Source organism: Pleurodeles waltl, chromosome 10, assembly GCF_031143425.1.
Source record: "Pleurodeles waltl isolate 20211129_DDA chromosome 10, aPleWal1.hap1.20221129, whole genome shotgun sequence".
NCBI classification, from domain to species: Eukaryota; Metazoa; Chordata; class Amphibia; order Caudata; family Salamandridae; genus Pleurodeles; species Pleurodeles waltl.
Window position 1 is genome coordinate 837,301,596 of NC_090449.1, and position 27,017 is coordinate 837,328,612.

At 41.7% G+C, this 27,017-nt stretch overlaps 1 protein-coding gene across 2 annotated transcripts in view; it reads left to right on the top strand.

Annotated features, from left to right (window-relative positions):
• CNTNAP2 (contactin associated protein 2) overlaps positions 1-27,017 on the top strand; it is a 2,759,350-nt gene that overhangs the window by 2,255,689 nt on the left and 476,644 nt on the right. For both annotated transcript variants that reach the window (XM_069211508.1, XM_069211509.1), the window contains exon 20: positions 22,226-22,359. In XM_069211508.1, the coding sequence (XP_069067609.1) occupies positions 22,226-22,359 (134 nt within the window). The remainder of the gene's footprint in view (positions 1-22,225; positions 22,360-27,017) is intronic.

Consider the following 27,017-nt stretch of genomic DNA (forward strand, 5'->3'; position numbering starts at 1 on the left):
CACTTCCTGGGAAGTGTGGCAAAAATCAATCCCAGGAGGCAACATTCTCTAAAAATCCATCATGGCTGAATCTGATTTGGGGAGGTTACATCTGGCTGAGCCCACCCACTGGTGTGGCTAAAAATCATAAACACACCCCTCTCCTGCCCTCTCCTAATCTAATCAAGGGGGCACCTAGGTGTCTGGGGTTGCAGGATGTGGGGGTGTTGCTGGTTGCTCCAAATGTCCTTCTCTGCCTTTGAAGACCAGTTTGGCAGCCCTCCCCCTTCCTGCCTCACCATCTGCTGAGGGGAGATTCCCTCCCACAGGCACATTCTTTTGTGTGAAGCCAGGCCACTTCACACCTCATCAAGGCAGCTTGGCCAAGCTGCTAGAGGCTGGCCAATCAGAGCACAGCAGCAAAAACAATGCAGGGCTGAAGTTGGCAACTTTTCAGGTAAAGTTTAAAACTCTTTACCTGAACAAGTTATATTAAATCCAACAACTGGAAGTTGTGGGATTTATTACAACAATTAATTTGATACCAAATTCTTGGTATGCATCACTTAAGGAGACTTTAAAAATTAAAATAGAGTCTCCCCATTCTAGCCTATGAAGGCCATTTACTACAATGAGGGAAAAAACGAATGTGGCTGTTTTTACCTCACCAAGGCTTATAAAACTATTTTTTATAAAGTCCCTGCTTATAGTTACATGGCACCCAGCCCTATGGGCACATAGGGCACACATTAGCGGTGACTTATATGTAAAAATAAGGTAGTTTAAGGCTTTGGAACTACTTTTAATTCCAAAGTCGAATTTGCATATAACTTTAATTTAAAAGCAGCCAGCAAGGCAGGCCTGCCTTTAAAATGACACTGGGCACCTCAGCAGTGCATCTATGGGTGTACTACCTATGCTGTGGTCCCTAAACCTACATGCCCTACCATATACTAGGGACTTATAGGTAGGTTAACTTAGCCAATTATAATTAGCCTAATTTGCATATCCATTTTACACAGAGCACAGGCCCTGGGACTGGTTAGCAGTACCCAGGGCACCATCAGAGTCAGGAAAACACCAGCAAAAAGTGGAAAATGGGGGCAAAAAGTTAGGGGGCCTCTGCAATCAGCCCTGTTTTCTCACACAAGCCCCCCCCAGCCCACACGCCCAGGAGACTCAGCCCAACCCTGGGAGAGTCTTCCTGGCTTGTTAGGCGAGGAAGACAGTGAAGAAAACTGGCTGTCCCTTTGCAGGGCCTACTCTGCCTTACATCCTCCTGTCATGGTCACTCCCTCTGGGTAGTGAACCCACCCCAACAGTGAAAGGACCCATCTCAAACTGAACCTTCCCTCTAGGGGGGTCTTCCGCCTCTCTCTCTGCCAACTTGGGTAGTGAGGTGCCCATCTCCCCTACTCCTAACTTTCCTAGGGCAACACCTAGCTTACCCAAAGAGGTCACCCAACACTTGAGCAACCCCACCATGACCAACAGGGTCAGGGGGCCTACTTTGCTATTGGCCCTGGGGTCTGCCTCCCAGGCCAAGTGCAGTGTTGCCAGGAAGGCTAGCACCCAGCAGAGGCTACTGACAGCTGTCAGTACCCAGAACCACACCCTAAGCTCTCCACTGACAGGTGGCTGAGCTGCTTTAGGGGCAACTGTGGGGTCCTGGCACCCCTCTTGCTGTCTAGAGTGGGGGGCTACCACCTCCTGTGGCAGACACCTTCCTTCCACTCTCCCTTCTGTCAGTGCAGAGGCAACACCCTGCATCTGGACAGCTGCCTGACTACTCAGGACTTCCTTGGGGTCAGGTGAGGCCTCACCAGTGCCAACTCTGGGCTCCCCCCTACTGGGGCAGAAGGCCTTTGGCTCCCTGGAACTCTCTTTAAGAGTGGCCTACCCTTCCTTTTCTTGGGGACCCCTGTCTCCTAACTGTAGGGACTGACTCCTCAGGACTTTGGGTTGGGGAGGCGCCCTGGGCGACCGCCCCATCTGGGACCAGACTCACCTCTAGGAGGTCATTGCCCAGGATATAATCTAGGGGGAGGTCAGCACTGACTACCACCCTAAACCAGTCAAGGATACCCTCCCTCTCTAGGGGCACTACGGCTCCAGGTTTGGAGGTGACCTCCCCTGTGGCTATCCTGACTTTCCTGGTCTCTCCTGGGACATACATGTCTGGGGTCACTAACCGGTCACTCACCATAGTGTGACTGGCACAGGTATCTCTCAGGCCAGTGGTAGAGATCCCATTCACCTGAATGGGGTGGAAGTGCCTACTCCCACCCTCAGGGATCACCAGCTTACCATCTGGTCCTGTCTCCCAGCTCAATGCTAGGAGGACTTCATCATCTGAGGAGTCCTCCTCCATGGCTACACTGGACAGCCCAGTGCTAACCACCTTCTTTGGACAGGCTGCATCTCCTCTGAAGTGACCTGTCTGCTGACAGTCAAAGCAAGCCTTACTGTCCAAGAGCTTTTTTAACCCTTGGTCTCCCTGTCTCTGCTTGTCAGAGTGGGAGTGGGATATACTCTCCTCCTTCTTAGGGTTCTGGGGTACAGAGGGAGTCTCTGTGGTGGGCTTACCACCTCCCTCCTTAGGGTTTTGGGGACCTGACCCCCCTTCTTGGAGTCTCCCCCCAGGGACTTGACAACCACCCTGGTTCTTAGCCTCTCATCAGCTGCCTCCCCTAGCTCTCTAGGGTTGGTCAGCTTAGAGTCCACTAGATGCTGGCGTAACCTTTCTTGGGTACAATTGGTCAAGATGTGCTTTCTCATGATCAGATTGTATAACCCCTCATAAGCATTTACTTTGTTACTAATAATCCATCCCTCTAGTGCCTTAAGTGAGGTGTCTACAAAGTCAACCCAAGACTGGGTACTGACCTTCTGGGTGTCCCTGAACTTCATTCTATACTGCTCTGGGGTCAGACCAAACTTCTTGGTTAAGCACCTCTTTATACTAGGGTATGAATCTGCCTCCTCCCCCCTTAAGGTCAGAAGCCTATCCCTCCCTGAGATGGGGACCAACTCCCACAAAAGGGAACCCCAGTATTGAGGCCTAACCCTTCTCATTTGGAGTGCCCTCTCAAAGGCCTCCAACCACTTGTCTAGGCCATTTACTACAATGAGGGAAAAACGAATTTGGCTGTTTTTACCTCAGCAGGGCTTATAAAACTATTTTTATAAAGTCCCTGCTTATAGTTACATGGCACCCAGCCCTATGGGCACATAGGGCACACCTTAGGGGTGACTTATATGTAAAAATAAGGTAGTTTAAGACTTTGGAACTACTTTTGATTCCAAAGTCGAATTTGCATATAACTTTAATTTAAAAGCAGCCAGCAAGGCGGGCCTGCCTTTAAAATGACACTGGGCACCTCAGCAGTGCATCTATGGGTGCACTACCTATGCTGTGGTCCCTAAACCTACATGCCCTACCATATACTAGGGACTTATAGGTAGGTTAACTTAGCCAATTATAATTAGCCTAATTTGCATATCCATTTTACACAGAGCACAGGCCCTGGGACTGGTTAGCAGTACCCAGGGCACCATCAGAGTCAAGAAAACACCAGAAAAAAGTGGAAAATGGGGGCAAAAAGTTAGGGGGCTTCTGCAATCAGCCCTGTTTTCTCACACTTGAAATCTGCCTTGCAGTCTAGCGCTCCAGCGCTACTCAGGGACGCCATAATGCTGTGGTCCAAAACGTCGAGGGAGACTGGAAAGTTCCACAAGGAGGCGAGATCCCCCCACACGGGCTGGCAAAGGCAGAGTAAGGAAACTTTGTTTTTTCTTCACAAGGGAGTGCAATCTCATGCTGCATGAGGGGCATTACAGCCCAAGGCTTGGCCGGTAAGAGGTGTAGGTAGTCCCCCTCCCACCACTGTGTCATAGCCCCTCAGGGCCCCAGATGGTTTTAGATGTGCAGCAGGATGGGAGGGCGGTCCTTTCATCCTGAGCTGGTGCCTGGGACCCTATGTGAAGTTTAGTGCCCCGACGTTGTGCAGCTTTTGCTCACAGTTTGCCTCTACCTATATCCAGCTTTGAAGACTCCTGGAAGGAAACAGCTTCCTCTTCTACCAGCCTTACAGACTGCTAATTTTGCTAAGTAGCACTGGGCAGATCAAGGTGTGGTGTGGGGGGGATGCCAGCAGTGGATTTCCAGAGGTGAGATAAAGGAGGAGTAGTCTTACCACTGCTGTTATGGATCCTACCTCACGTATTCCCTCTCCCCACCCCCATTTTCCGCACTAAGAGTGTTATGCCAGGTGCTTCAAAAGGAAAAGAGCATGGGAGGCCCTGCAAAAGCAGAAAGATAGGGGGCAAAAAAGTAAACAACCAAATCGACTCACATTCCTACATATTTGAGGGTTCATCTGTAACAAATGGGAATGCTCCCTTCTCGCCCCTTGCCACATCAATAAGAGACTTGGGGCCAGATGTATCATTGTATCCAATAGCGATTACCTAATTGCGATTTTTTGCGAATCACAATTAAGTAATCGCTATTGGAATGTATGAAACTCCATGAGTTTCATACTGCGATTCGCAAGGGCTCGCAAATGGACATACCGCATCAATATTCATGAGGTAGGTTGCAATGTGTGAGCCATTGCGAATGGCTACAATCACAGGAATGGTGGCCTGCTGGGGATCAGTAGATATTCTCTCAGAACTGAGATAGAGTTGGTTGACTTTGTTGGTAGAAGTAGCACTTTCCCAGATTTGTAACTCCATTTCTGATATTTCTTTATTTTTTTCCCTTCATTTTTTGTTGTGAGGCAAGTGTGCTTACAAAATGTTTCAGGTACTGACTGTTGCTCAGTCCATATTACATTCAATCATTTTTCACCTACTATGGCATTTCAGAGATAAGCGAAATGAAAATCAGCCTGATAGGAAAAGACCAGCCTGCACTGCCAGGACCGCTCCCCTTTGAGAAGAAACACAAGCAAGCCTTGACTAGTTTCAGCCTACATAAGCTTCCTCAATGAGGTACAGCTTGATTCCTATGTCACATGAGCACACAACTGTCTTCTGGGCCTACCTGTAGCACTTTGGGTGTCACACTGAAGAAAACACAGAAGTGATGGGCTGAACACTTGAAAAAAGTCTCAGCTGTTGGCAGTTGGTCTGGCTGCATTTTAGTTAATTGTTTTTCACTTTCAGTGCCACTGAAGACAAAGACCAACTCGTTTAGGAACAGTCTAGCACGAACTGTCTGACCAAGTCACCTCTAATTATGAAGGATATGCCTGAAGAAATTGGTATATAAAGAGAGATAATTCCAGAAAGTTGTGGAGAGTGAGGTCATAAATACACATGAAGGTTGTGAAAAGGAAGGAAAATACTGGAGGGAGCAGTTTAAGGGTACCATTGTAAGGAAATGAGACAGAAAGGGACACACAAGATTGATAAGGAAGGTCAAAGAAAAGATGGATACTGGAACTGGAAATAGTAGAGTAGAGCAAATAATAGAAAAGAATAAGAAATAAGAACATACAACAAGAATAAGAATAGAACAACTGGAGTCTAAGGAGAAACAGTTTTCAGTTATGGTAAGAATATCTGTGTCACTGAAACTATCAAGAGGAACCATTTGGCTGCTATACTATAACTTGAAACATCAAGTGTGGAGAAAGAGCTGACATTTGTGAGAGGTGAAAGAGAGATAATGTCTAAAGAGAACATGAGGATTATTGGCAGTAGACAACAGTGGCGATTATCTATGAGTAAGGTAAATAAGGAAAGCAGGTGGGTATTTTTTAGGTGTTTTAGCAGGGAAATTAAAATTTCTATTTTATTGGATTTCAAATGCTGGAACCCAGAAATTAGCAGCAAATACATTAAAAATGCATTTAGAGATAGTGTCATATAGGGCGCACGTGTTGGTGAATAGTAAAAGACAAAAGTATGGTCCATTAGCAGAGAAGTGTAAACACAGTGCAAAAGAAGCATAGAAGACAGTGAGGGAGAGAGTGTATATTGCCAGAAACAAGCCTATACCTGAGAAAATGAGAAGAAGATAACTGCCCGACAAGTAAGCTGATTAAGAGCAGCAATAAAATGCAGGAGAAAAAACAAGACCAAAGCAAAGATCTACCCAAAGAGTTAAGCAAATGGAAAAATGCAGCATTTCCACATTGTCTAAAGAAGCAAAAACAGGGAGGTTGAGAAGAACAGGTAGCAAAGGATGTTTTAAGTGATAACCCTGAACAATATAAATGAATGGATCAGTCTCAGTTCAGTGAGCATATTGAAGGGAGGCAAAGTAAATTAGAGTAGAGAAAAATAAATATTTTAAGCATGTATGCGGGTATGTGTGTACTATTTCCATAGCACAAACGGAGTCGAACGGCAGCAGAGGCATTTGAGGGAGTGTGGGGGTTGTAATAGGATTTTTTGCAACTAGCAAAGAATCCAATAAGGGGTGTTTAAGACCACAGATACATTACTGAAAATCTAAAAAATACTATGAAGAGAGGTATATTGAAGAGTTAGGCATTGATGGTAATTTGCAACAGGCAAACATAACAAACAGCAATAAGAGTATCTTTGTGAGTGAATGTGGAACTGGGATAAGCGGGATTAAAAAAATATGTGATATTTAAGTCACAGATTAATGATAATATTTAGGGCAGTGGCAAAGCAGTGACACTGGTGCGGTGGAGATTGAGGGCCTGATATACAAAGATTCCCTTCACAAAAAGTGGCTGTAAATTGTGCTCTGACTTTTTTCTAATAGAATCTGGCTTTGAGAACTGACTTATGTATTAATAGATCGGATTGCAAGATGAGAATTCATAGTGAGTCACATTATGCAGGCCACATTTTGCAACTCACTACGAGTGGTCACAGTCACATTGGTAGTAACCTGCAATGGACAGCAGACCACCATCCTTGTGACTGCTCCTCAAAAAATAAAACTTTATTTAGAGTTGCCCAAAGCTGCATTTTTAAAACAAGGCTTCTTTTCGCAAAAGTTTCAATGAGAATTGGGAGGTGTCCCCAGGACCACTGCCTATTCCTTATGACCCTTGTACCCCAGTTCACAAAGGCAAAGGGGTCCAAACAATATGCCTTCCGTTTTGTCAATAATTTACCCCCTAACTTGGGAGTAATCATTCTTCAATGGCTAGGGAGCAGAATTAAAATAACAAACCATTGACACAGAAGGGTGTAAATCTTAATTTGGAAGAGACGTTCACAACATGTCACATCCCCACTGTGATTTGTAATACATTTACTGACATTTCTAAATAATTAAATGGATTTAGTAAATCTAAAAATGAGTTTAAATGGTTACAAATCCTTTGATTTAGTGTACCGGATGGCTTGAAACAGATAACAAAAAGTTTTATACGTCTGGTCCAAAGCCTGTGAGAGGAGGTGGCAAAGGTATGGCTATGTTGCCCCCTATATCAGAAATAGAATTGTCAAACCAAAAAAATCTGTGGGACTACCAGGTCAGATGAAGTCTAGGTCAACAGAGAAAGAAAAATGTGCAGAGAAAGTGAAGCAAGATTTCAAAGATCATTCAAGAAGAAGTAGCGCAAAGACATTTTAGAGCAACTGGCCAAGTTGAGAAAGTGACAAAAAGTAGAAACGTTTCAGGTGAGTGGGCTAGTAATGGATTACGGTAAAACAAATTCAGCAGAGAAAGTATGAAGAGTGGAGGGTGGGTTAAAAGAATTTGGAAAAGGAGTAATTTCAGAGACAAACATTAGTTAAAATCAGAAACACTGAATAAGTGATGTCACAGCTGACTAAAGTGAGAAAGCTTGAATATCTACTTTCATATTAAAGAAGTTTTGAAAGTTTGTTGCAGATTGTGATGAACGAATAGTGGCATCTGGAAAGCATAAGAGTTGTTGGTTGAGAATTGTAAAGAGACATTTGGAGAGAGGAGTAAGCACATTTTCAGTAAGTATCCAGTATGCTGAGCTTTAGTCTCTTGTGCTATGACCTTAGTCTAGAATTAGGGCCACTGTCTCTCTTCCTGTGCATTCTGAGGCACAACCCCCGTCTTTTCTTTTTAAATGATTGCTGTTTATTATATAATATATGCACTCCATTTTATATTTCTCATTTTTTGTTTTCATTCTATAAAAGGGGTTAAGATATATGAGAATAAATAAGGGTGATGGCTTCAAAATGTTATGCTAGGTAATGTCACATGTTTTTATAGCACAGCAGTTGCCAATTTCTTGGCCACAAGGAGCTGACGTGACTTGATGTGACAGGTTGGCCCTCAAGGCACATGTAGCCTAACTGTCCACCTCATGACAACCTGTCTTACCCTGCGATAACACAGTTCTGCTTTCTTAATGCTTGTAAAGTATCCTTTGTAATAATACAGAGGTAACCACGGCTTTCAAGTGAGAGATCTCATTGTCATTCACAGCATACAACTGGGCCAAAAAAAAACATCTGTTCATTTCCATCCATAGAACAGTTATGAACCTTGTTTATGGGTTTGTGTTATTTTTTTATACGAAAGACAGTCTGTCACCCCTGGGATGGCGGTCCCTCCTTCTCCTTTGTCCTACATGTGAAGCTTGATCTACAAAATAACCATCTCGGAGAACAAAGTCCATGAACGTTTTGAAAACACAAATGCAGAGTCTGAAAGAGACGTTACACACACAAAAAGTAAAGATGTAGAAAATCGGAAAAAGCTTGCAGTGTCATTAAGCAATCACTATTAGCTCTTCACAAAGATTTGCCAATAGTGATTGTCTATCATTCTGTCATTGTGACCTCTTATCCTTCTTAGGCTGAGATACTTTGGCCCAGATTTAGTAAAGTTTTGTGCGAACACTTGAGCAGCAATAAACGGTGCCTTGGATTTCAAAGACTTACAGATGGCAGCAGGGATCAACTTCCATCCACAAAAGGTATTTTTTGTGGAAAAGTATGTTAGCACACTGCCAGATGTCTTTGCTTTTCAATTCACCAAATCTTCAGTAATCTGCACAATTAATGGGTTGGGAATTGTACGAATATCGAAAGATTTCAATCAAAGCTGTAGCTATTAAGCAAGTAGATCCTGAATTTGCGTGGAATTTTAAAGCTGGGTGTGCTAAGTTGTGCAGTGGTGCTGTTTTGACCCAATTTTGTTCTTGATTGTGCGAACCAAAGCATTTCCGTGTTCTAATTATCATGGCTATGGTTTGCACACTTAACATATTTAAATGTTTTTTTGTGCCTATTTTTGAATTGTATGTGTGAAATGTATACCCATGTTACAATTTAGCATACTGGTGTTCATTGTATAGCAAAGTATTGTTCTATTAGCAAACTAAAAACTGCAAAGTTGTGCCTACAAACTACAAATTCTGTGGTATTTCATTTGTAAAATGATTCATACCTAAGATACATGCAATAACTTGTATACCATAGTTCAACTTTTTTCTTCACAATTTATATTTTTACATTTTAAACGTAATCGTACAAACTGCCCCATCATGCATTTATGACAACAGATCAAGAAAGCTAAGAAAACAATTACAATTTTGTATCCAATGTTTATACAACTAATTCTTAGATTTATCATAAGTAAACGGAGAAGACAAGAAGGAATTAAAGAATGAAACAAACAAATAAAACAACAAAAGCTATAAAAATCCTTCCTTTTTTTATCATACACATTTATTTGATTGTTATTCAATTGTTTTCTCACATTTATACAACAATACCATCATTGTTATACGTTTTTTGGAGATAAACATTTTCTCTTTCTTTTGATAACCCCATTGATTGTAGTTAAGGCACTCAACAGTCATATTGTCCTATAATTATGGTGTTCACATAGTTGAAAAGCTTTGCAGCACTGCCATTGATGAGGCGAAATGTCTTACAAGAACAAATACCACTCTATGACAAATACCTGCTAAAACAGTATATTATTGGAACATTTCCAAACTATCTGGCTAATTGAACCAACGGCCCATAAACAAATTAGTTGATAATCAATTAATCTTTTTCATGCATACAGGAATTTAACTCATAACCACAATACAATTAAAAATATATTGTTCAATATTATAAATTAAAAATTGATGTCTAAGGGCACAATTAATACCATAAAAATGTGTATGGTTCCCAAAATACTTCAAAATATTCCTTCACTGTTACACAAAAACATTTAAATCATAATTGCCTTAATAATGTTTGAACAAAAAAAACAAAAGCAACAAGACGTATAAAATAGGATAAGGCCCAAAAGCTATTTTAGTTTGCCTAGTTTTGAACAATATCAAAAAGCTTTTCTTTCACTGAGGCCATTAAAGTACTGGTTTCAAAACTTCAATAGTGGAATTTCAGAATGATTTTGTCAAATAAATGTATCTAATCTAAAATTATTAATAAACGATATGTATGACTTATTTTATAATAATGGCAATTCCCTAAGAGCGTTACTTAAAGAAAACAGAACGAAAACCTTTGATGAAAAAGCTGGATTTCTTCTGGTAGTTTTTAACTCCAAGATGTTTGTTGGTAATTGTTTCATTTGGATCTCCAGGACTGAAATTTAAACTGGAGGTGGAAGAATAATCAGTTACGTACAATTGAAGAAACGTTTTAGAGCATAGAGTTTAAATGGTCATTGATAATATACCACATCTCCCTTATATATGTGAACTACTTAAAAATATTTTGTTCAGTGTTGCTAGGGTTTTGAGACTTTTTCCCAAAGTTAGTTGGAATGAAGCAGATAAATTCATCTATGGAACAACAATCTATTAAAGAATTGTCTGCTGCAGGGCCGACTGTAGGCTTGACCGAGCTATGCAGTAGTTCTGCTCCGCCTGATTCTTAACTAACCTACGCCGTAATTCCAATCCACATGACTCATAATCAGGACATAAGTAGTCTTGCTTCTTTCCAATGTGAGGTTTAGCTGCAATGCAGAGAGGTGAATGCTATGACCTATTCAAAGTATGGCAACCTTGCAGAGTTGGGAACAGGTCAGCTGGTAGCCCTGGGTAGAAGAGGTTGTTTCTTGCTTTTTCTACCACAATGCCCAATACATGCTCAGAATGGAAAAATAGATTTAAACCCTGTTTAATTATTTACCAAGCCTATAATGTTCAGATTTCCAACAGAGAACGTTGTTCTTTTTTCCAGTGATTCACAAATCACATACATTTGTTCAAATGATTCAGGACAGCTATGCTGCCTTAACTTTACAACGTGAATACTTTACTTCCCACAATGCAATGCACACTTTGCTATTTCTTAATTACCTGACATTTTTACATTAGGGATGGTGCTTCCGCCTTTACCGTTCGCTTTGAGACTGCTTCAAGATTCTTTGCAACTTTCTAAATCTTCCCCAAGCTACGTCAGTAACACAACAGGACTGTCTAAAGAGAATGCTAGTGAGAGAAGCCCAGATTCAATAGCATGCAGCTTGCAGACCCAGTGAGAATTGTAGTCATCATAAAATGTGCATAGACAAGGGGCTGTGTCATGTCCCCATTCTGTGCCTGTGTAGAGTGAAGAATGTGTCCACTCTCTAGCACATAAACTATCTTGAATTCATGTTTGAATTCCGAACTTCAGCGTTCAGAAACTCGACTATTTGATGTTTCCAAGCAATGCGATCCGCAGCACATTCATTAAATCACAGAGTTACGGTGTTTGGCACATTTGCTGCATGAAGATTGCTTTTCAAAACAAATGTAGGCCTCCCTTTTGCACGTGTATGTGTGTGTGTGCAAAACACGGATGATGCAGCCCTTGGAATTCTGCCTACCACATAGGCCACATATCCTTGTGCAATACCAACAATAAAATACATCTATACTAAGATTGTCCTCTCTACAGTCTTTCCTTAGCTGACTTCCTCAGAACTTAATTGACAAAACAATAGCATTCATTTTCATGACAGTATTGAACATTCTGCTACTCTGTCATTTGCAGTATGGGCTATGGGCCAGGGAGTTTCTTCATGAGCTGGATATTCTGACATGACTCAATCATGCCCACTAGGCCCTATTCTATGCGAGCCATCCTGCACTGTGGGATAGGTTCGGGTATTTTTGTCCCAGCTGATTCTGGTTTCCTGTGTAGATCAACACATTTTCCTTCAGCTGTAAAAAAAAGGGGGGGGGATGGTTACTTCAATTTGCTCTTTTAAAGCTCATCTTATATCTATCCCACTTCATTAACATGTTACTTATCATTCTGAAAAGATCTTTCAACATGATTGATCATGCAGTCATGCAGCCCTTCCAATTCTTAAATGTTAGGTAGAGACATTTGGTGTAAATGGGCATTTATTAGACAAGGCCAGCTATGGACAGTGTGGATGTTATCCAGCATGGACCACTTCCTGATTTGAAGGGTATTTTGTATGGCTTGAGAAACAAAATAGCTACTTTTGGTAATTATTATTGTAAAATGAATCACCTTGAATGGATATCACTAAAAAGCCAAAAGATTTAATGGCAAATTAATATTGAACGAAGACAGTCCACAAATCAATATCACTCGGGTTTTTTATAATACCTGTTAGAAATGGGGTCTTTGGTTGACAGTCAGGTTACCCCCTGTTCAAGCAAGGACCCTCACTCTAGTCAGGGTAAAAGAGAATCACCCTCAGCTAACCCCTGCTTACCCGCTTGGTAGCTTGGCAGAGCAGTAGGCTTAACCTCAGAGTGCTAGGTGTAAAGTATTTGTACCAACACACACAGTAACTTAATGAAAACACTACAAAATGACACAACACCGGTTTAGAAAAATAAGAAATATTTATCTAAACAAAACAAGACCAAAACGACAGAAATCCGACATACACAAGTGAAGTTATGAATTTTTAAAGATTAAACTCAAAAATAGCGCTTAGAAACAAAAATGCTTCGATGAGATGTTAACACGGAGTCGTGACGGAGTCGTTCCCAACAAGCCGACACCAGCGGCGCCGGACACGGAGTTGTGTAGACCCCCAAGTACAATACCTTTGGGGAGAGTGAAAACAAGCCGATGCGCGAAGTCGGGAATCATGGCGTCTATGCGAAATGTTGAATCCGTGCACTTCGAGCGGCGTCGGTCACGACGTGGTGCGGCGACTTCCACGGAGTCGCGGACTTCAGCGGGGCTGTTGCGGCGTCGGGCCTGCGAAGGGCGTCGCGTTCCAGCGAAGGTCACGGCATCAGGTGCAGGAGGCGTTACCGGATTCAGCAGCGGCGTCGGTCCGAAGTCGATTTCCTTGGATTTCCACCAGCTTTCCTTTCAAGGGCCCAGGACCTGGATAGGGCACCACTTGTCAGAGCAGGAGTCTCTCCAGAGACTCCAGGTGCTGGCAGAGAGAAGTCTTTGCTGTCCCTGAGACTTCAACCAACAGGAGGCAAGCTCTAACTCAAGCCCTTGGAGATTTCTTCACAAGATGGAAGGCACACAAAGTCCAGTCTTTGCCCTCTTACTCTGGCAGAAGCAGCACTGCAGGAAAGCTCCACAAAGCACAGTCACAGGCAGGGCAGCACTTCTTCCTCAGCTATCAGCTCTTCTCCAGGCAGAGGTTCCTCTTGGTTCCAGAAGTGTTTCTAAAGTCTGTAGATTTGGGTGCCCTTCTTATACCCATTTTAGTCTTTGAAGTCACCTTTCTTCAAAGGGGACTCACACCTACTTGTGAAATCCTGCCTTGCCCAGGCAAGGCCTCAGACACACACCAGGGGGTTGGAGCCGGCATTGTCAGAGGCAGGCACAGTCCTTTCAGATGGGAGTGACCACTCCACCCCTCCCTCCTAGCAGAGATGGCTAATCAGGAAATGCAGGTTACACCCCAGCTCCCTTTGTGTCACTGTCTGGTGTGAGGTGAAAAACAACCCAACTGTCAAACTGACCCAGACAGGGAATCCACAAACAAGGCAGAGTCACAGAATGGTTTAAGCAAGAAAATGCTCACTTTCTAAAAGTGGCATTTTCAAACGCACAATCTTAAAATCAACTTTACTAAAAGATGTATTTTTTAATTGTGAGTTCAGGGACCCCAAACTCCACATGTCCATCTACTCTCTAGGGGAATCTACACTTTAATCATATTTAAAGGTAGCCCCCATATTATCCTATGAGAGAGACAGGCCTTGCAACAGTGAAAAACGAAGTTGGCAGTATTTCACTGTCAGGACATATAAACCACATTACTATATGTCCTACCTTATCCATACACTGCACCCTGCCCTTGGGGCTACCTAGGGCCTACCTTAGGGGTGCCTTACATGTAAGAAAAGGGAAGGTTTAGGCCTGGCAAGTGGGTACACTTGCCAAGTCGAATTTACAGTGTAAAAATACACACACAGACACTGCAGTGGCAGGTCTGGGACATGATTACAGAGCTACTTATGTGGGTGGCATAACCAGTGCTGCAGGCCCACTAGTAGCATTTGATTTACAGGCCCTGGCACTTCTAGTGCACCTTACTAGGGACTTACTAGTAAATAAAATATGCCAATCATGGCTAAACCAATTACATACAATTTACACGGAGAGCATATGCACTTTAGCACTGGTTAGCAGTGGTAAAGTCCTCAGAGTTGAAAAGCCAACAGCACAGAAAAAAATAGGAGGCAGGAGGCAAAAAGACTGGGGATGACCCTGCATAAGCAAAAGTCCAACAATACCTTTGAAGTTTAAATATTGATCTGCACTTATATCGACCTTACAGTATTGACTACCAACGTATAGACAAGGTGACTGAATGTGGCATTAAGAATAGTACATTTTACTTCGCTATGGATGCTTGTATCAGTGATATAATGGTATCCAGTACAGTGGAGTCGATATATAATTTGCAGATCAGTCAGGGCTGGACTGGCCTGTAGGGCAATTAGGCAGTGTCCGAAGTGCTGGTGTGACAGGTCAGTATCAGTTAACAGTTTATATTTGCATAAAAAGAGTTACAATATTTCTAGCAAACATGTCTTTTGGCTAATACAGCCAAATACACCACACAAAATTCATGAACTTTAATTCACCAAATTCGAAGGGGTGGTGGAAGTGACATCATGGACCCTTTCATTCAAATGACATCGCAGGAAGTGATGGCACATGCACTTTGACACTTATGATATCATAGGGAGCGATGCTGTATGTTCATTGACCCTGATGTCATAACAGGAAAACAGTGAGAGTCACAAATTAAACTGACAGCATCTCTAGGGGAAAATGAAAATCTTAAGCTAATCACACAGAGTCCCTGGAGGAACTCGGAAAGGCTCATGGCTCACCCCTAAAACCAGGTAGGTTTTTACACACATTTTGAACATAATTTATGACCTATCACCAAATCCAGCATGAAATTATCACAAATAGCACAACTTTAATCAATTCCAAGTAGAAACATCCCAAATAATAATGCAATACCTCTTACCCCTCTCAACGTGCGACACCCCACCATCTCCTGTTGCTGTACAGACGTGCACTACACATTATATTTGATTTACTGAACAATACGCATTTTCAACTAGACCCTAGTCAGTAAGCTACGAAGAAAGCAACTTCACAAATGATACTTTGGGAACAATGAGAAAAGTTTCATCCATAGTTCTAGGAAAAAAACCAATTAGGTCACAGTGCTCTGTGCTCTGCAGAGTCTGCAGTAAGCAAGAGAGGAAAAGGCATTCATGGGGGCATGATTGGGAGGAGGAACAAGCAGGAGCAGTTGCAATATAATGGTTCACCTATTAGAAAATGTGGCACAACTAAAACACTTTAGAAAACACTTTTCTAAATAAGTTAGGAAATAATTTCAAGTGCAATATTATTAATCTGTTCAACTAGAATTCATCGTAAAAATCATACCAGTAATACTCAAAACAATTTGTCAACCAAAACTGCAGATTAAAAATAAACTTCCACACAGGAAAGTCGGCAAGAGAAGATGAGATTTCGGAATAGATTGAAACGTTACCATTGTAAGAGATGCAGAGACAACAGTAGGCTAGATTGGATGCAGGGTGAATAGAGGGCAAGCAGTGAACGACAAGATGGATTTGAGAGCCTGAGCGCTGAGATTGGGATGGAACATTTAAACACATGAAGAAGAACAGCTCTGGGAGGCAACGCGATCATTGAAGTTGTAAACAATAGAAAGAAAATGACACTGTAAACTGAAATGGAACGTAGCCAGCGGAGTAAGATGAGATGGGGATAAATATGGGCCTAAGAAGGACATTTAAAGAGAAGACATATAGCCAAATTACAAATTGATCAGAGTGCTATCAACGATAGAGACATATAAGAGTGGTCAGATGAATGTACTGATGTCAGGGTCACTGCTCATCCATTTTGTGGCCCCAGATCAACCCCTGTGCTTTCCCGGCCAAAAACAAAATATTCTTCTCCCAATCCTTATGAGAAAATAGTGATCAAGAAACATTTTATTTATCTGATTTGTTGCACTGAATTGTAATGTTGTTATTTACAAACCATTACCGAGGGAATAGTCGTCCAGGGCCTCAACAAAAGTATGGGCCCTACGTTATCCTTTCTTTTCCAACAGTTATGGTGTGGAGCAAGGTAATTTGTGGCTTCACCCCTACAGGTAACAGCAGCAATACAAATGTGTAACCGACATCATATACTCTGTGTACCTTAACATTATTAATGTAAAGTGAAACATCAAAACGGATTATTGGAGATGTATTCACTGTGGAAACTAGTGTTTTATATATCCATGTCTTCTAATATTGAATTTTAACATGAGGATTTGAAGTTCACATTCACATTTACACTTGTATTTATGAATATCTTGCATTTTTTTTAAAGCACATTGGATATTTAATCATGAAGTCATTTATTCACGTTTTGCATGTATCCTGACATTATGGGCCTCATTACGAGTTTGGCGGAGGAGATTACTCCATCACAAACATGACGGGTATATTGTCCCCCCGTATTATAAGTTCCATAGGATATAATGGAACTTGTAATATGGTGGACGGGATATCCATCACATTTGTGATGGAGTAATCCTCTCCGCCAAACTTGTGATGAGGCCCTATGTTTGTACTTATAATTGTATATTAGAAGTTCACATGGACAATGATTAACTAAAGTTAGCTGTACTAGGCCTTTATTTTAACAAGAGATTTATTTTTCTGTGCTGTTCATGGTCTTCTTTTGCAGGTGTGCATTCGTGGTTTCTTAGAGAAAGAAGCATTGTGTATTAGAGATAGAGAGGTCTGAGTAGAGAAATATTGGCAACAACAGGACGATTTAATGAGCAGAAGAAGACTCTTATCATCGTGTATCAGGAATGAAGGTGCTCAAGGTTAGCTAGGTTGTTGGAGCTCTGTGGAATGGGAAAATCAACAAATGTTGCAGATGTGCCATGTGAGAAAGAGAAATAATTGGGTTTTTGGTGAAGCGTTTAGAGATATGGATACTCCTGGAACTTTCCACTTTAAGTTAGTGTTCACACTCTTAGAGTTACGGCAGAGTCCTTTGGACTTGGAGAGGTGAAGACCTCCCCACATACCCTTGCCCTTAGAGTGTATAGCCTTATGCTAACGAGTCCCCTTTTTTAGAATATTTCTACTGAAGTCTTCTGGATGCTGATACCTACCTTGCTTCATTCCCGAATCCTCTGAGGCTTTTATTCTGTACTTTCTCATTTTAGCTTAGAACATGAATTAGATTAGCTTTGATTTGTTCATGTCTCGGATGAGTAATCAAAATTAATTTAATGAATGTCAATTCCTGTTTCTTAGTATCTGTATTGCTCTGACTGTAATTCTTGCATGCCTTATGCTATTGAATCTGAATTTATTTGGGCCTTTCAGCTTGCCGGTTCTGTTTCTGTACCATTATAATTTGATTTTGATATGCACGTATATTGGATTGATTACTAATTTGTAATAAACCTACTAACCTTTCCATATTGATTCCTGGTCCTTGTGTGGCCAAATGGGCTTCACAAAATTTAAATTGTACATCTATTGCTACCTCTCTTGCTTCCCAGTCAGCTACAAGGTAGTTCAAATGCACATTTATATAAAGATGCATTTTGTTTCAGCGGTGTGTAAACTTTCATTTGTTATACTCGGCTGGATGGAATTATTTCCTCTGCTTCATTGTGAACCAGCTGTTGAGGAGAGTCAATACTGTATGAACCCCCACATGGAATGAGCAAAGAGATTGTATTTTTCAATTGATAAGATAAGAATCTACTTGAATAATATATAGAGGAGACAACGCGGAAGCAAAATGAACTGCTACCAAAATCTAGAAATTGTAGTACTTAGAAGAGGGGAGATTGGCTGATAAAGAAGTTCCTGTAATATACAAGGCAAAACCTGTAGATCTGACTTTGTGTTAGGGGAAATATTTAGTAACAGTTGGGCACCTTCATGTGTACTAGAAAGAAAATCCCATAACAAACCAACATCCTGATATATCATATTTGAAAGCAAGGAGTGGGGAACTTTATCTAAAGAGTTTGCATTAATTCTATCGTCAAACACGAGTGCAATGGAACGGAATTAGAAGTTGACGTTTGTTTTGTAATTGTTACATTTAAAAACATACATAGAAAAGTATTGCAAAGTAGATATTTTTGCCATAGGGCTAATATTTTAAATGTTTAAAAAAGGGTATGTGTGCAAACATCTTTATTTTTTTTAACAAAATAGACTTCAAACCCCACATGCAATCACAACATCAAAGTAAAACAAGTGAATGCACAAGATTGATTAGGGAATAGCGCAGTGTCTAAATAGCTCTATACAGAAACACCACAAATAAAGCCATGAATCATGTTGGGACAGAAATGTCCTGCATAAATGAAGACATGTAACACTGCCCTGAGTGCCCAACTCTACTGTTGTGTGGATTGCCAATGCTTTTTTTTTGTCACAGACGAACACAGATCACATGTGTATGCACCATGACAAAGGCCTGTCTCATGCATTGTGGTCTTGTTGGCCAGGGATGGCATGCCAAAGCGCTACTCTCATAGTGGTGGAAGGCTACCACCTTCAGCAGGAATTAATTCACAGGAATGTACGCAGTGGTGGCAGCATACCGTCTAGTGATCTGTAGTAGTGAACAGGACCTTTTTCCCTTCTGTCACTGGAGTGAGGCCTACAGGCTCTGTCACCTTTTTAAAAGTTTTGCTGCTATGTGCTTAACCCGTGGCCCACATCAGGTAGCTGTGCAGTGCTGCACAGCACAGAAGCAATGACACTGTACTGGTAGTATTTGTGTCTGGTAATGGTACATTGCAGGGATAGAGCAGCACTGTGCAGTATCTGTGTGCTCAGTGTATGTACAAGGTGTATGTATGTCTGTACGAATTACATAGTTCAAGAGATGTATTGCTGTGCAATGTGTGCGCAATGAGAGCATACACTAGATGTATGTGTGCTTGCGTGAAGTACAATACGTAAAGGGTCAAGTGTTGTGCTGGGCACACTTGGTAAGTATAGGTGCTGGAAGTGTGTGTGTTTGTAAAAAGCACACCCTGGTCAAATATAGAAAAGCTGCAAAGCTGAACAGTGCATATGTGTTTGTGCAGAGTGCATGTGTTACAAGCATGGAGGTACTAGTGCTAAACAGCAAGAGTGATGTACACTGTGTAAGTGTGCCTGCAATGGTACATTACAGAGAGGACCCTGGGTTCCAGTGTGGGAAGCCCTGGCCTCTCTGATGAAGACATGAGCAGGAGAGGAATCCCCCCAGATAGATTTGTATATTGCTGTATTCCTGTGAGCTGGTTGGGACAAACAGACAAGCAAAAATTAAGAGGCTCCCTTTAGTCTTCAGGAGACTGCCCTTTGATTCAGAGAAAGATTACACGTAAGGTGTCTGAACACATATCCCAAAGGGAGATGGGGCTGATAAGGGAATCATAAAAAGTAGGGCTGGGGGATTGGGATTAACCTATTGATGTACTTATCACTGTGGCTGACATCTGGTGCAAACTCTTGTCACTCCCAAGAGTTGTATATTGGGACAATCAGCTTTGAAGTCTTGCCTGCTATGACAGACAGTGTTTCACGAGGAAAGAAGAAAAGGAGAAGTGTCTACTTCAAAAGACACTTTTTACCTCAAAGACTCAGACCCTAAATTACATTATGGTGTCTGGAAATGGACTATGAAAAGGGGAAGTCGAGAATCCAAATTTGGTCATCTGATTGGCAGCCAGGTGGGTTGTGTGAAAGGGGGAAGCTCTGCAAGACTTCTGCCTGTGACCAGGACTGGGGCAAAGGCTTCCTAGTCTACCTGCTGGGTGATGGGAATTCACCCAGGACACCAAGATCACCTGCACTGGAGCCTGGAACACCATCACCTGCCTGCTTGCCAAGACCAGATTGCCCTGGGAGGAAGAGAAGAGAGTTGGAGGGAGCAAGGGCCTGTGGGGAGCACTGTGAGAGGATTCCCAGAGTGAAGTGTGATGCTGTTCACTGATCAGGTCGACCTCTATGTACCATTTTGGCACATTGCCCATGTGCTGTGTCAGCTCTGCAACACCCATTTACCAATAGAGGGTTGCTGGAGGATGAAGCGCCATGTGGGCCGGAGTGAAACCTTACTGCCATGCTGCAGTGACCCAGTATGCCAGAGGGGGCCACTGTTTAAGTTACCACTGCTAAATAGCTGGGACCCATGACCGTCTCAGTGTGGACATTTGCACCAAGAAAGTTGGTGCATGTGTTTTCCAAGTACTGTGGCAACTCTGTATGCCAGAAGGGGCTGCCGGTACCAATGTGCCAAAGAATCTGGGTCATTATCCAAAGAAAAGACTGAGGCTGTGTTTGATGGGTTGGACATGCCATGAACAACATTGAACCCTAACTGGGCTCTAGTCAGGTATGAAGAAATGATTACACCGAGCCCACCCCAACCGGGTAAAATGAACTTACTGGGGCTTTGCGAACAGAGAGCTGCTCCAACAGCAGAGAAGGATTTTGGCATTGCTGCCAGGACAGAGAGCATGCACTGCTGGTACTGTTGCGTGGGTTGCAAGCAGCCAGACTTCTCTTAACTGAGCAGGCGCTCATTCCGAGGGCATCCACTGTGCCACTGAACTCCTCTGTGCTGCGAGAGTGGATAGGACGTGAACTAGACTATTCGCGCCCAAGGGTCATGTTGCTAACAGTGCTACTACACCATAGACACCTTTGACAAAAATCTTGAAGAGTTAAAATGGAACTTTTGAGGGCAGTCTAGTAGCATGAATTCTCTGAATGTGGCCACCAGTGAATGGGGAATAACCTCAAAATGTTACACGTAGGAGGGTGGGACAGGAATTTCCCTGAGAACTACCAGAGACCCAGCCTCAAGGGGGATTGTCTTGCTGCTTCTGAATGTCATATATAGAGTTAGAATTAAAATAATAATTTTGTTTGCATAAAAGCAAGTATGTGACTAGATATTGTTTTATAGGTAGCACTGTGTGACCTTTGACTTATGAGTCATGCTCACTGACCTGCATCTACACTTCCCCCAAGGGATTTTTGACTGCTCAAACACAGCTACCACTGAGAGTCAAATGCAGAAGGGGTACTTTGCCCAGTTGCTCAGGATATACCTTGGATATCAGGCGTTAAAGGCCTCGAACACCATGGTTGGGTCCAGTAGCCCATGCATGCCCCGTGGCCCTGTGAAAGGGGTTCTCAAAAATCAGCAATCAAAATGTGTTCATGCCAGTGAAGTACATACATCACAGGACATGCACTGGGATTTAGTTACCTACTTTTGTCATGTTAAGTCTGCATCATGATGCATCACTGGAACCTAATGGGAAGTCAAATGGGACAACATACTGTGGTGAGTAAAGAAATACACTTGTTTAAGGGAAAACAAGTTTATTCGCAGGTTAGTTCCCAGTAGCAGAGCGGTGACTTCCGGCAACCAACTGACACTCAGAGAGGCATAACGTTCTAGAATTCAAACAACAAAGTGAGTCAGCAGCTCGAGCTCACAAGTAGCGTGTGCACTGCTGGCACTAATCTTAAAAACGAGACCAAATACAAGTATGCAACACTATGACAAATACCCATGCCTGCAACAACATAGCCATGATGAACAGCCTGTCCAAACAATTTCAAGCCCTGAAAAACATGTGAAAGCCATTGGATGAAAAGGGCTGGCACAAATACCACTGTCTGTACTTTTTCTGCTTAACTTTTTTGAAGTATTGATTACATTGTTTTGTCATTTACAAACTGTTGGAAGTGAGAACATATTTCAAAGACTGGGAATGTATTTGGCTGACACACTACATTTTTTTCAGGGAACTTACAAGTTCGGTACAGCTTGGGCGATACCAAGAAACCGTACAACATTGACATTGACAACAGAAACATGGCAAATGGACAGCCACACAGTGTAAACCTCACAAGGACGGGAAGAAATATTCTTCTACAGGTAAGAATTTTAAGTGTGGTGTACTCTGTGTTCATTAATTGTATTTGTTATCAATACAAGTTATATAATAAAAGTGGATTTGCACCATCAAATGCCTTTGTTATGTTACCAAAGAATTAACACCGACCAGCAACAAAATACTTTTATTGAGGTTTGCGAAATGTTAAAACTGCTGTCCATTTCTAGTACTGAAAATTAGAACGTCTTTCTCCATCTGGTTTTTAATTTTTCTGTGTACGGGTATTTCTTTATTTTAATTGTAAGCTTTTTTCTTCCCTCAATCCCGCTCTCACACAACTCCCCTTTGGAAATGTGAGCTGACACTTTATATGTTCTTCATGCAGCCAGTTAATAGGTATTGGTATTGTTTGTATAACACCAAAAGTGAGACCAAGGTTCAACCAGAAATTATTTCGGTTTCTATATAGCCGACTTTATTACGTTAAAGTAGTTTCTGTGATAATTCCTTTCTCTTGGCTTCTGTAAATGGAAATCAAAATAAACTTCAAACCATGACAATTGTAAATGTTCTTGTAAGCCCTTTACTAGTTTATCCCATGTTTTTGACCTTGAGCTATGGGTTCAGGTGTAATTATCTATGCTCGATTTATTTGAAACAACGTCTCTCCTAGGTTTCCATGGCTAACAATGTGCATCACCTGACCATTAGCCAGTCTGAATTTTTGCAGTATACCAAGAGGCCTTATTGATTTGTAAAAGGGTCTGTATAAGTGTTACTGTGTCCTGAAGAAAGTGCTTCGAATTGATATCGCGTCCAGTCCTTATAAATTACATATACTTTGGACACGCCGGAGGTCGGTGAACCCTTTGACCGGGTTTGGGTTCTCCTCATCCAAATAATTGTCGGATCCCCCAAATCAATAATCAATAACCATCTATAATCAATTAACCAATACTCAGTTAGTAATCAAACAACTAATTAGTTAAACGGAAAATCAGTAATTAAACACACCATGACCTTTCAGTCATGAATAACCACACCTGTTTATTAAAGGTTAATGAGTTTATTTCCCTATACTAACAAAGCTAACACAATATAAGTAAGTCTCAAAATCAAATGATATACATATACTAACATTACTAGCTGCCCATAACGAGGGAAGAAACGCAATCTACGCAAAATCTGGATTATAATGCACTCGGTTATAGCAATGCAAATCACTAATAAAAGTAACTGAATTTGACTAATTGCATACATTGGTCAGCATAACAAGATTTCAATTCAGCATGGTGCATCAAATGAATACCTCAACTAACCTCTGATTAGCATTGGCATGTGGGGCTTCATGCGAAAATGAATTTAATCAACATAAATTTAGAAACTTCTAGCTTAGGCTCTGTCAAAATAAGCAGTTGGTACCTAAGAAGGAAAATACGATGAATAATACATTTATCCTTTCATAATTACCAAATACAATCAGCATTCAAGGTAAGTCTTCGTCCTTCAGGTACCGGTTCGATCAGCATGGGGCAGATTTCAAAGGGGCAAAGTTTAAGTCAAGTTTTCCTTGCAGCAGCAAGGAAAATGGGGCAAAAGTTATTGTATGGGCAAGACGGGGTAAAGTTAAAGTTAAAGTCTCTAGGGTGAGAATTCTTTAAAGTCTCTCTCTCTGGGATAGAGAAAAAGCATCAAAGTGTCATCAAAATGGCTTCTTGAATCTGGCTTCAAAATGGCATCAAAGAAAATGGCTGGCTTCTCTTTGTCCGGTGGGTTTAAGTAAGAAAACGTTCCAAATTCTTCAGGGTATTCCATTGGAGGGTCCATTGGGTGGTTTCTCTTTAACCAATGAATAATGTCCTTCTCTTAATGTTCACCTACGCATAAGGTGTCCTTGGAGTTTTGGAACACAAGTAGCAACAAAGTTTGCCAATTAATTCTGTATCAGTGTCTTTATTGTCTGCACCTGCAGAAACTGACCTTGCTTCAAAAGGGGATGGAACTTGCCTAGCACGCAACTTTAGAGATAAGTGTATTAGTCATTCTACTGGAAAAATACAGCTTTTAAAGTTGAAAACATGTCTTTGTTAATACAAGTGAAAACCACGCAGTTAAAATTGAGACCAGGCAACTAGGCCAAAGCCTCTGCTAAATTTAAGCTAAGCATATAACAGTTTTGACGAGAAAATCATAAAATACAGCTGCAATTATGACGGATTACTACATTGTCGAATCTTCATGTTTAATCAAGCCCGTTTATACTAATGGCGACCTACTTCGTGGGTACATTTTCTACACACATTATTTTTCTTTGCTAAAATCACATTGCCTTATACGATTTTGTTACATGATATATGAATGTTTGTTAGCCTTTCTTTTTCTGCTTCATCAGAATCAATGAACAATGAAAATGATAATCAACCCTCTCTGTGGGATTGTGATGAAATATACCACATTGCTCATTTAACTTTGCAATAGGTTGATGTTATTCTCTCTCTCTCTAGATAGATAGATATATATATATATATATATATACATATATATATATATATATATATATGCTATTCGACTTAATGCCATTCCACTATATACCGCTCCACTCTGTGCTATTCCCCTGTATGCCATCCCACTGTATGCTACTCTTCACCTCTTCAGTGTATGCCACTCCACTCCATTCTACGCTATTCCATTGGATACCACCCTATTGTATGCCACTCCTCTGTATGCTTTTGCACTCTAACTCATTACAGGGTACAAGGGTACACTGCTCCAGTCTACACCACTTCACTGTATGCCAGGGCACTGTACGCTACTCCACTAAACACTATTCCAGTCTAGGCCACTCTACTGTACACCACTGCATTCTCTGCTATTCACCTGTATGCCAATCCACTGTATGCCACTCCATTCTACGCTAGTCCATTAACACCACTCCACTATATGCTAGTTCACTCTACCCCACTCCACTGTACACTACTCCAGCCTACACCACTCCACTCCAATCTATGCTATTATACTAAACACCACTCCACTATACTCTACTCTACGATATTCCACTGTACGCCACTGAATTCTATGCTATTGCACTGTACATAACCTCAATCTTTGCCCCTCTACTGTATGGTATTCCACTCTACCTCACTCCACTGTACACCACTCAGTTGTAAGCTATTACACGCTACTGCAGTATATGCTATTGCAATCTATGCCATTCCACTGTTTGCCCCTCTGTCTATGATATTCCACTGTATGCCACTCCACTGTATGCTACTCCACTCTACACCACATCAGAGTATGCCACTCCACTCTACCTGACTCCATTCTATGCTATTCCATTGGACACCACTCCACAGTATGCTATTGCACTCTACACATAATCCAGTATGCTCCACTCCAGTTTACACCACATCAATGAATCCCACTGCACTGTATGCTACTCCACTAAATACTATTCCAGTCTATGCCACTCTACTGTATACCACTCCATTATATGCTACTCTACTCTATGTCACTCCAGTGGACACCACTCCACTCAATGCCACTCCATTGGACTCTGCTTCACTCTACACCACTTCACTATCTGCTATTTCACTCTATCCCACTCCACTGTATACTACTCCAGCCTACACCACTCCATGCCACTCTACGCTCTTCTACACTATACCACTCTAATCTTTTCTACTTTACGCCGCTCCACTGTACTCTACTCTATACTGTTCAACTCTACCCCACTCCATTCTATGCTGTTACATGGTACGTAACTTCAATCTTTGCCCCTCTACCTTATGGCATCCCACTCTACCCCACTCCACTGTACACCACTCCACTGTATGCTATTACACTCTACCCCGCCCCACAATACACTACTCCAGTCGATTTTATTCAATTAAACTTTACTCAGCAGATTTTATAAAAATGGCTATACAGGTAAATGTACAAATAATCAACATTAAAAACAAAAATAAAAACAGATTTAAAAACAATCTAGTTTAGTTGTTCCCAACCTGTGGTCTGAGGACCCCTGTGGATCCACAAAGCCTCCTTCAGTGCGTCCGTGACTGCTTAGAAAAGTCACTAAAATTAACAGATTAATAAAGTGTATACATCTGATGTGGATTGACTACGCTTTTTTAATCCTTGCATACCCTGTGGTCCACTTGTATCACCTCAAAGTCCTTTAATCAGCCCAGGTGGTCCTATTTCAAGTGCTTCACTCCGTATCCCAATAGCAAATCCTAATTTAGTTACGGTCACTGATTTTGGTACGCTTATTTGTAATACTCCATCTTCTGAAGGGTATTTGTTGTCCTGGAATGTGGCAGGTATTAAGAGCAAACTGCCTGATCCGGAGTGGGTGGCTTTTGTGGAATCTTATTCTATCTGCATGTTCCAGGAAACTTGGGATACGGATGGTGTGTATAGGCAAGGTTACCGTTCTTTTATAAAAAAGGCAATCCAATCACCTAGGGGAAGGGCGGTCGGGGGTCTATGTAACTGGGTCAAGTCATCTGAGATGGGCAGGGTCAAGGAAATTGCTGTTGATTCCTGTGATATTTTAGCCATAATAATACAGACTAGGTCTGGTACCCCTGTGCTGTGTATTAATATCTATAACCATCCAGGTCCTCTTAACCAACAGTCTGATACCATTCATCGCTTGCATAATGTTTTATCAGAATTCCATTCTAATTATCGAGTC